The following is an 11419-nucleotide window of genomic DNA, read 5'->3' as shown; positions in this document are numbered from 1 at the left end:
ATCCGCCCGCCTCGGCCTCCCAGAGTGCTAGTGGCTTGCCTTATTTCTGAAGCAGCCATTACTGCCAGAATTATGGATGACTCTGAGGCAAAAGAGGGATGATGAATGAATGGGGAGGGGAGGCCTTGAAGTGAGGGGCTGGGGTTATCAACCATCCTGAACACAAAGGAGAGGGACCAGCCCATTGTCGAGGTGGGTGCCACTCATGAAGCCCCGTGGTGGCAAAATCCTGGAGAAACAGGAAAGGTCTCATAAGAGATCCTGAGCCCTGGCTGACTGCAATGGGGTGTCCCTTCCCAAGCCCTTCCAAACCTGGCAGCGTGGGAACAGCCTTCCTTTCCTGTGCTTACAACAGAGGTTTATTGTGCAAGGGCACATACTGGGCTCAAAGAGAAAGGAAAGCCTGGTGATGGTGGTGGTTGTGGGTGGCGGGGGCGGGGGGGATTAGGTGACAAAGTGGAAAGCCAGGTTCCACACCAGGTGAGTGGAGCATGGTGCTGAGTCATCCGAAGCACCAAGGTCTCAGCAGTTAGGACCAAGGAGGTCCATCAAAAGACTTACTCTCCCTGTTCCTCAGTTTCCTCATCTGCAAAACAGGGATGATAAAAATACATACCTCATGGGGCTGTTGTGAGGACTGAAGGAGGTGGCTTACATAGAGTGTTCAGGACAGCGTCTGACACAAAGCAAGTGCCATGGAAGCACTGGCCGGAATGACGACTACGGCGTCTGCTTCCGTTATTACTGTTTGTAGGGAGCCAATCTGAAGAAGTGCACTGGGCTTTAGGGGCATGGAAGCTTCTGGGTGGGAAACTGCAAACAGCTAGCCAGGCAGTCGGACTCCAGAGCCAGCCCTCCTAACTGGCATGCTCTGCCACCTTCCCAGAAGTGGCAGAACAGATTAGTGGTCAAGATAAGAGACCACGGCGTCAGACAGATCTCGGTTGGGATCCTGGCTCCACTGTTCACTAGCAGTGTGTGCATCTGGGTTTGCTGCTTAACCTCTCTGTACCTGTTTCCTCGTCTGCAATATGGGGATACCAACAGTACCCAACTCATAGGTAAAGACTTCAAACAGCACTCAGTGTTAGTTTTTATTATTAACATGGGCAGTAGAGAGCTTAAGCACCTCAGCTCTATGGAAACAAGGCTCTAAATTGACCTTTATGAACACTGTTGGGATAAACACTCCTTGTTTGGGTGGAAAATAGCTGCTTCCTGTCCTAAGGCTCGTTTAGAGCATGGATGGCATTTCCCCGGATTGGCCACTAGATGGCACGCATGCTCTTCCCCGCCCTACCTGAGCGGCTCAGCGTCAGAAATAACGCCTGAGTGGGAAAGTCACCTCCTAGATGCCAGACGCTGAGCTGCACCCTGCGCCTACTTTCTCGCTGCTCACAGCAGTCCTCGGATTAAAGGAGCCGCTCCCCACAAAACTCTAAGCACAGCGCCTGGCATATGGTAAGGCTTCAAAACACATTTGTTACGCTTCCTATTGTTATTATCCCCGTTTTCCAGAGGGGGCACTGGGGCAGAGAGGGTGAGTAGACAGATGGAGCCTGGACTCTAAGCCAGACCCGGTGCTGACTGCAAATTCAGACCCATTTCAGGGGACGCTCACCTCAAGGTGCCCTGCCGCATCTACTTTTGCCCTCTCGATTCCTTCTGGCTCTACCACTTTCTTCCTCCCAATATGATCTTAAACCAATTAGGCTTTCAGAGCCTCAGTTTCCTATCTGTACAATAAGGGTTATACTACCTTCCTTATTTTCGACATACTTGGGAGACAGACCAGAGTAGACACTCTGTGGATGGTGGTTACTGTTAATGCTACATGTTAACATGACCAGAGTGCGTTCATTAGTTCCCTCCTTACCTCCCTCCCTCCCTTCCTTCCTTCTTCTGTGTGCCTGGAACTACAAAGTACTCATGGTTTCTGCCCTCATGGAACTTACAGTCCAAAATTTCCCAGTCTCTGTCCATTCCTGGGACAATCCCACCCCCAGTGTGTCCTTTTCTCCTGTAAGCCACAGGGATCTGGTGCCACCGTGGGGGTCCCTCTCTCGGCAGGACCCAGTTATTATAGACCACACAACTCACATCCCACCTCCCCCCCTGCCGTGGTGCTTCCAAAGCAAGCCCACACGTTCTTTAGACACTGCCAGACATCTCCAAATGCCAAACTATCTGATTCTGTTCATTCAGCTTCCACAGTGGCTCTCTAACTGGCTTTGGGATCAAAAGATTGTGCTGGGGTGCCTGAGCCTTTGGGACGGAGACGCGTGCTGGGAAGATGGGGTCTCATGAGCTCATTCTTGTTTACAGTAGAACAGCTCTGGTTTTATCTAATTTATATATTGGACCTATGTATAATATTCTGCGGCTAAAGAAAACCACTGAAGACAACTACCGTGGCAGGTGGAAAGGAGAAGAGTTTTGAGATAATTGAGAGAAAATCTCCAGGAAAGAGATTTGCTTGGGAATGTGCTTTAAAATTAGTTTCCAAGGAAAGAAGAATTTAATTTTTGAATCATAGTAATTTGGGGGTTATCTGGAACCCCACTCACCATCGCTGCTGACTTGACTCATTTGGGCTGGTCCCATGCTGCCGACCTCAGCTAGGCCTTGGGCCACGTCCCGCCAGGCTGGCTCAGGACTCCACCTTTTCTGTGTTGCAGTGCCCTGGTTCCCAAGAACCATCCAAGAGCTGGACAGATTTGCCAACCAGATTCTCAGCTATGGAGCGGAACTGGATGCAGACCACCCGGTGAGTCCGTAGCCCTCAGGATGAGATTCTTTCAGTTCCTTCCCTCCTCTTCCCTTCCTGTCCCCTCCTCTTCCCTTCCTCTCCCCTCCCCTCCCTGACCCTTCTTCTCCCACATCCTCTGCTTGGAGCAATGTGTTTGTTTACTTGTTCAACAAACATATATTGAGTTCCTACTTACGCCAGGGTGGGGGAAGTAAAGATTAACATGACGTTGTTGTCATCATCATTGTCATGATCACTATTATTGTTGGAGCAAATATGAATCACTGTCTGGAAATGACTGTCTCTACATAGACACAGACACACAGAGATGTAAATGGTCTTTGTTTCTGCCTTTGCACATCTACGGAGGTTTAAATTAAGTGCTTGGGAAACAGTGACCCATGCTGACAACTCTGACAGCTGCAGAGGTGGTGGGGAGTGGCGGTAGTGGAACTGGATCTCGAAAACTGCATAGAAGATTCTGGTCCAATAAGGAAAGGGGCGGCCTTAGGGCTGAGAGGATGGTACATGTGAAGACTCAGAGTCCTGAAAGCATCGGGATGTTTGGGGAACGCTGGTTGGTGCGTTGGGTATGACGATGAAAGATGCAGCTGGGCAACGTTTGGGGACAGGTTTTAAAGTCTGATGTGCCAGAAAGAGGATTGTGGACAGATCCTCATGTCTTAACAGTTTTTGAGTAGAGGGCCAGGGTGGGGCAGGTGGTCCTGGGGAGGCGCAGCCCAGTTCCAGCAGCCCCCATGGGTGGGACGTGCCACCACCTTGTGGGCTGCCCTTTACTCTCTGCCAGGCAAATGACTCCTTCATCTTTAAATGACTTGGAAGCTGTTTCCATCACAGGGGTTTAGGGTAGCTCAGAAGGAGTATCTCTGCTTCCTCAGGAACCTGGTTTCCTCCCACATTTGTGTGGGTCTTTACTGTTGACGACGAACTTGTTCTTCACAAAGGCACTTTTCAGGAAGCAAAGCAGATGTTTCCATCATAGAGACAGATGTGGGGAGGCCCAGGGAGGGTGAATGACTTTCCTGAGGTCCCGTGCTAAACTCTGGTCCTGTGTGTTCACCGTGCCTGAAGACAGAGGCCCAACTAGGGGCAGAAATCCAGGCCCTTCTCCCGAGGCAGAGAGAACGTTGCTTCAGGGGCAGGCTGGCCTCTTGAAATAGGAAGAACTGATGCCTCTTCTAGTTCGAATAGTAAAACCCCTTATAGTGGACTTGAAAATACAGAAAAACATGAGGAAGAAAATGAAGGTCAACCAGAATTTCAGATATTCATATTTTTCTCTCTCATTCTGTTCTGCATTTTTTAATAATGAGAAAGTATATATAAACAGAAATAAAGGTGAAATTCTTCCTGTCTCCCAGACTTCAAAACAGAAAAAAAAAATCACCTATTATCACACTGTCCTAATATAATCAATATTAACACTTGGACGTTCTTCCTCCTCCTCCTCCTCCTCCTCCTCCTCATCTTTCTCTCCTCACTCTCTCTCTCTATGTGTGTGTGTGCATGTAACTATCTCTCTATATATTTTTAATGCAGGGCCCTAAGTTACTAACCAGCCCCCCATAGCAAGGATGTAGGAGGTTTCCGATCTTTCACTATTAGCATAACCCTGCAGTGAACATTCTTGCATCTTTATGTGAACTTCCGAAGGCTGCCTTGAATCTTAGTTGTGAAATGCAACTAAATTGTCTTTCAACTAAGGATAGAAATTATATTTAAGACTCCTAATACATATGTTACTTAAATATTCTCCCTCCCCAAAACCAAGGTGAAGTTGGAGGTGTTTGATCCAGTTCCATCTCCCGATGCAGCGAGTTCCTATGGTGCCAGGGGTGGCCAAGGCCGCTTCGGGCAAGGCTCTGTATGTGTTTTTGACAGGTCTCTGTCTGGGGCGTCTTAGCTGTCTCTCCCTGTCCACAAAGCATCTACAAAGATCTTGTTTCTCAGAAAAGCTGCCTGTTTGCCTCTGACCCTGTCCCTGGGGTCTGCCCATTAGGGCGTTTTCTTCTCTTACCAACCCTCGGTCTCCCAGCCCTGACCCCACATTCCTCCCGTTGGCCCCACTCCCTGTTCATCCCGGGCAGTGGGAGAAGCTAGTCCAAAGAGATAGACATTTCCCTCCCTTTGTCCTTGTGTCCCCTCTGAGGCAGACCAGGCTGGCCTTGAAACTCTCTGGAATTCACTGCTCTTTACAAGCCTAGCCCACAGATTGGCTCCATGGCCTCTCAATGCCATGTATTTTATCATAAAAATATAACTTATCAGGTACACAGTCCCCTGAAGAGGAGGCGCCAGGCTCTTGCTGTTCCTCTGGTTTTTCATCAGATCCCAGGGACATGGGCCAAGAACACCGCAAACCCTCCAGGATGCTTCCCCACAGCCCCCAGGCCCCCATGCCTGGCCTCAGTGTGTGAGCTGCAAACAGACAGCGGTCCAAGGGGTGGTGTTGGGGGGTGGGGTGTTCTTCTTGAAAGGACCCTCTGTTCTCTCTGTCCCCTCGTATGCAGCATGATCTCTTCTTCCCCTGACCCCTGCCCTTGGCAGTATGCACTGATGTTTGACCCAATATCTCACATCAGGGCCTCCAAACAGCCACTTTGAAAAATGAGGTGAAGGGAGGATTGTTCCCGAAATGTAGGGCAAAGAGCATCTGCCTTTCAGCTTCAGCTAAGTGGGAAAATGAAATGGGCTCACTGGTCTCCCCTCCATCTATCCTACCTCCTTTCCTGCATTTCCATTCTCCCTTCTTCCCTCCTTCCCTTCTTCCTTTCTTCCTTCCACAAACATTTGTTAAGCTAATGATATTAATAGCTAACATTCCTTGAACACGGACTGTGTGCCGGGCATTATGCCAAACACTTGGCATGTGTTTTATAATTTACATGTCAGCACCACCCTGTGAGGGTTGGATGTGCCATTTCCTGATGAGAAATTTCTAATGGGGAAGGCTGGGTGGCCTCATGTGTACTTGAACTATGTGCCGGGCCATGTAAAGGAAAGGAGGTTGAAACGATAAATAAGACATGATCCCTGCCCTCCAGTGCCCTATAGTTGTGCAGCAGAGGGAAAAGACTGTTGATTCTTCTCAAAGCCATGCCAGAGGGATCCAGGATAGCAACTGTGAACTTGGCAGGCAGAATCCAAATGGTCCTGTATGATTTCCATTTCCAAAATTGACTGACCATTTTTCAGCCTCTGTCCATGTTGTTCCTTTTACCTGAGATGCTTTTCCTTATCATCCCACCTGTTCTTTCCCCACTGGTGAACCTCTGTTCATCTTTTAAGGTCCAACTCATATATCTTGCCTCCCTAAAGCCTCCTTCCTATTTCTTTCCCAGGGGAAAGCTCTTCACACTGTTACTGTAGAAAGAACTACATACGTGTCTCAGAGATGGTAACTATCACGTTGTGTTCTACACTTTGTGCATAGAGTATCAGATCACCTAAATTTACTTCTTCATGACCTGTAACCTCATAAGAAGCACAAGGTATATATATGCAAGTCAAAGGGCCATATTCATGTTTCTCCCAAAAATGTAGTCCATGAAAAAAATCCCATGTTCAGAGAAAGAAACACTGTATTCTATAACCCCCTTTTTTAAGCATATACAAGTCCCGTTATCTCATTAGGGCTTTGGAAAGTCCTGCAGAAATGAAACTTACTCAACCTAATCTTTTCTCAAACTATTTACCCATGGAACCCCATAGAATGGAACACTTAGTAACATTATCATGAATGGTAGTGTTCCATGGAACACAATTTGGATAATAGTTAGTTAAATCGTAACTCAAGAAGGTACATAATTAAAGACCAGGTTTTATGAGTCAGATAGCATGTGCTATCAGTTCTAAAGTCACTGTGGACTGGATGGTTGGGGGGACTTCTGGAAGGAAGAGGTCTGAGTTGATGCCTCTGGCAACCAGGGTAGGCTAAATGCTTGTCAAGCAAGCTCCATGGCCTAACCCAATAAAAGTTTACTTCCGATGTGGGCCAGTAGGGAAACTACTCCACATGGTCTTTCAGAAATCAAGGCTCCTTCCACTAATGGCTGCATCCTCCTCCAACTCCTTGCAGTCCTCTCCATTCTGCCAGTGAGTGGGAGAAGAAAGACTGAAAATCGCCCCTGGGAGGCTTTTGTGGGCCATGTCTAGAGATGGTTCCCATCCCTCCTCTCAAATCCCATTGAGTGGAGCTCAGTCACATGGCCACTACTTACTGCAAAGGAGACGGGGAAAGCAGTTTAGCAATGTCCTCTGAAAAAAGGAGGGAGGACAGACTTTGGGAGCACTAGCAGTCTCTGCCACACACACCCTAACCCCAGTGCTCCCTTTCTCGTTTACCGGACACCTGCACTTGAGTCTAGGCTGAAGATCTTCACTCCAGAGGGCTTCCTGGTGGAGAAAATTTCAGCCAACACAATTGTCCTTCTGTGTATATTTCTACTTCTTGATCCAAGTCTCTCAAACTGAGTCTTAGTCTTTCAAGGTGTGGGCATTGAGGTTCCCTACTGTCCAGAAAATTCCTCAAGAACAGAGATATATTTTTCAATACTTTTCTCCTTTCTTCATCTAAAAAGCCACCCAACCATCTCCACCTGAGGGCTCTGTCAGAGTTTATTCTAAAGATCAGCCAGTTAAGTCATCAAACACTGGTTGCACTCTGACTAAGTTGCTCTATTGAAGCATAACTTTCAAAAAGTTAAAAACATAATTGTAATACGAGTATATAGTGAACACCTGTTAAAGATCCATTTGACTCATTAATGAGGGAACCAGAAAAATGACAAAGATACAAATGACCAAGGTATAAATGATCTTTGAAAAATAGAATGCTGAAATACAATCAGTAAGATGGATGCACAAATGATTACTGTCCCATAAAGCAATAAAGCCATAATCATGAATTATTATTTCTAGTAGATAGAAATAATTTGTAATTCGATCATAAAATAAATATTTTGCAACTTATCAATCTTCGAAGTGGTTGGACCTTAATAAGTGTCTAATATATGTCCCCCTAGAGCATATAGTGAGCTTATTAGACAATGATCTAATATGACATCGAAAAGGCACACAGTAATTTTTTCTTGCCTTTTTTCCTAGGTTTTGCATAATTTTTCTTAACGGCTCCTACTCAGGGGTATGCTGAGTATGCTATGCACTGAAAATCCAGTTCCTAAGTTTAATCATGATTAACAAGTGTGATAACCGACTTGAAGGAGAAACATACAGATTGTTGAGGGAGTGTGTTATTGAGGGAAACCAACAGGCTTTGGGAAAATCCAGTGAGGTCTCTAAAAGTGCAATTTAATCAAAAACAGAAAGAACAAGTAGTAGCTTACTGGTCTACGAGGGCAGGGAAGAGGATTCCAATCACTGGGAAGAGCATGTGTGAAGGCCTTGATGTGGGAAAGAGCATGGCATGTGTAAAGAATTACAACGAGACCAGTGCAATCTGGAGCTCCATATGTGGCTCAGCATAGGCTGGGCACATAGCCAGGGCAGGTCACATAAAGCCCTGTGGACTGCCTTCAGGGTCTTGAACTTTAGTCTGAAAAGTAGGGAGAAACCACTGAAGGTTTTTGGGGAGGTGGTGACCTCACCAGATTTGCACTTTCTAAGTCTTCTTGAGCTGAAATGGAGGGACAGTAGGCCACTTGGAGTCCAGGCAAGAAATGATGGTGGTCTGAATGAGGTATGGCAGAGAGAATGAAGTAGGAAGGATGGATTTGCTATGTTTAGAAGGTAGACTGGGCAGAAATTAATAACTGCATGTGAAGGAAGAAAGGAGGGGAGACGTAAAACAGTGACTACCAGCTTAGTGGCTTGGGCAATCAGGTACCCAAATCCTTCCAGAATCCTTCTTGGCCAACCATGGCATGAGCAAGGGAAAGAGGTACAGTCAGTACTCCCCTAAGGTCTACAGCATGGGAATGGCAGATACATAATAAATACCAGTTTGAACCTTTTGTCTCCTGCGTACCATCCTTCCCCCAGTTGGCATGAGACTGTATGAAATGCAAAAAGCCTCTTGTTATTGGCCTGGATGAAATAAAAATAGTGAAGTAAGAATTCTGCAGATGTTGTTTAAAAAGCCCAGGAGTGGGTGATGGAGATCAATGACCCATTCCAGCGTATATCCTCTTTATATTCTGAGCCAGACAACTCAGCTTTTGGATTTCCCACCATATCGCACAAATGCATCATGCTTTGAGTGCCTACTTTGTGCTCAGAATTTTACTTGATGCCCTACCCACACCACCTAATTTAATCCACAGAACACTGTGAAGTGGGTATGATTAACAGTCTTAATGAGGACACTAAGGCTCTGAAAGGCAAACTGGCCAATCCCAAGCCATGCTACTAGTGAATGAGTGAGTTAATATTCCAACTCAGCCTGTCTGACTTTAAAACCCATCTTTAACCTCAGCTATGATATCAAGAAATGATGAAATAAAAAAGAAAACAGAAAAAAAATGAAATGATGAAATAAATATCTCAGTCTAGAACTTGTCCATATACTCTCATGTGTTACATAACAATAGGAATATAGTCTGAGAAATGTGTCAGTAGGAGATTTCATCATTGCGTGAATACCATAGAGTGTACTTACGCAAACCTAGGAGGTATACACCTAGGCTATCTGGTCTAGCCTATTGTTCCTAGGCTACAAACCTGTAGAGCATGTTACTATATTGAATACTGTAGGCAGTTGTAACACAATGGTATTTGTGTATCTAAACATAGAAAAGGTACAGTAAAAATATGATATTACTATATAATCTTACGGGACCACTATCTTATATGTGTCTTTTGTCTAAGGAGATGTTGTTATGTGATGCATGACTGTAGTTACCCTCTCCCCAAAACCCCCCACAAGAAATCACACTCCTCAACATACCCAAATCATAAAACTTCTGAGATTAAGAAAAGGGGTTGCATGTAGGCTTCAGGTGATGTTACAACTTTGCATCCCATAGAATTCTCTCCACTTTCTCCCATCTTCTCCTCCTCTCTGCCCCCTCTCCCCACCACTCCTTCACCAACAATATATTTTCCTGTCAAAACATACTTGGTTGCATGCAGTGCAACCAAAATTGCTGCTATTAGTTTAATTGAGACAGGGTGATTATAAATAAATTACATGCAGTGCTACCAAAATTGCTGCTATTAGTCTAAATTGAGACAGGGCGATCAGTCATCACCAAGTGCAGCTTAATTCAGAATGCACTCCACGTGGGTGACCACAGAGAACCTGTGGTCATCTGGCAGCCCAAGGGATGCAGGGCCAAATCCCCAAGAGGCTGGGATTCAAGGCCACAGATCTCTCTGACCACCAGTAACTGACAGAGGAAAAGTCCCTGCAATCTGGTTGGTGGGAGTCCCTTGCAGGCAGATAATGAATGTCTTAGAAGCTTAGGGCTGGAAAGGACCATGGTTAGAAACCTTCCCACATGGAAAATCTGCACAGTAAATTGTATACGTGTATATTCATGTGTCTCAATGCACTTGCTTATCTTCTGCCACTTCCCCAAAATGATTTGAGATGGATTTTTAATATTATTTTGCTTTTTTATCTAATTAAAAAAGAAACCCATACTTATAGTAGAAAACTTCAAAAGCATAAATAGTATAGAGGAATAAAACAGTTACTGTTATCTATTTTTCCCGCTTCCTGGAGATAGCAGCTATTAGAGTTTGGTGTATTTCTTCCATCATTTCATTCATATATGTATATATTCCCTTTGACATAGTTGACGACTACTCAATATGCAATTTTTTATTAAGCTGTTAATTTTCATAAGTGGAAAAAATTTGAAGCCACCTAAACAAGGCATATTAAGGTTAAACAATAAAGCTGAATAGGGATGAAAAATGGTCATGGACATCCCCATTCCTGGAGGCAGCATGATGAAGTGGAAATCTACTGATTGAAAGAATTCTCTTGGCTCCCTGGTTTCCTGCTTCAACCCTCAGATCTCACCTTGCCAGCCTGGGTGTGACTATATAATCCTAATGGAGGTGCTGGTTCTGCACTTAAAGGCCCTTGGGCAAATAGCCCTATGAGCTTTGTTTTGTCATTTCTGAATCAAAATAGAGAAGTAGATGGTCTCCACAGTATCTTACAGGTTCAAAAGTCTACATTTTATACTCAGAGGCTGGAGAATGCCATTTACTAGTGACTATTGAATAAGACTCGCAGGTGAGGATGACTGTAACAATCAAACCTTAATGTTTGACTAATATGAAAGTTTTATTTTGAATTCTAAGTATGGAGATGTGGATAAATAAATATTCTTCATTTAGTCCAGTAGACGGGTTTCTAAACAGGGTGTCTTAGTGCTGCTTGGAAATCAATTCATGGTGTCCAATTTTCTTACCATATCGTCTCAAACCAACTTATCTTCACCCTGTAAAATTGAGGGCCAACAGAAGCTTTAAGTTCTCAGATTCCTAAGCTTTCTTATCCATAATTAATGATTCAAAACGATTCAGTGCTCTAAGGAAAACAATAGAGTTAAACTTTGTATTAACAATGGCATGGAATCTTCTCTAAACTGAAGAATCACTTAATTTATCTAGAAGTTAGCTTTGGAATGCAAAAAAGTGTAATAATTTTACTTACTTTTCCAATGTGAAACATTT

The 11419-nt window shown here is 44.8% G+C and overlaps 1 protein-coding gene across 1 annotated transcript in view; it reads left to right on the top strand.

Moving 5' to 3' along the window:
• Nucleotides 1-11419, top strand: part of PAH (phenylalanine hydroxylase) — a 63100-nt gene that overhangs the window by 32253 nt on the left and 19428 nt on the right. Inside the window, exon 4 of the mRNA XM_012650263.1 lies at nucleotides 2679-2767. Coding sequence (XP_012505717.1) covers nucleotides 2679-2767 — 89 coding nt within the window. The remainder of the gene's footprint in view (nucleotides 1-2678; nucleotides 2768-11419) is intronic.

This window comes from Propithecus coquereli, unplaced genomic scaffold (genome assembly GCF_000956105.1).
Source record: "Propithecus coquereli isolate 6110/MARCELLA unplaced genomic scaffold, Pcoq_1.0 Scaffold316, whole genome shotgun sequence".
Lineage (NCBI taxonomy): Eukaryota > Metazoa > Chordata > Mammalia > Primates > Indriidae > Propithecus > Propithecus coquereli.
This window is presented reverse-complemented; position numbering and strand designations above follow the sequence as displayed.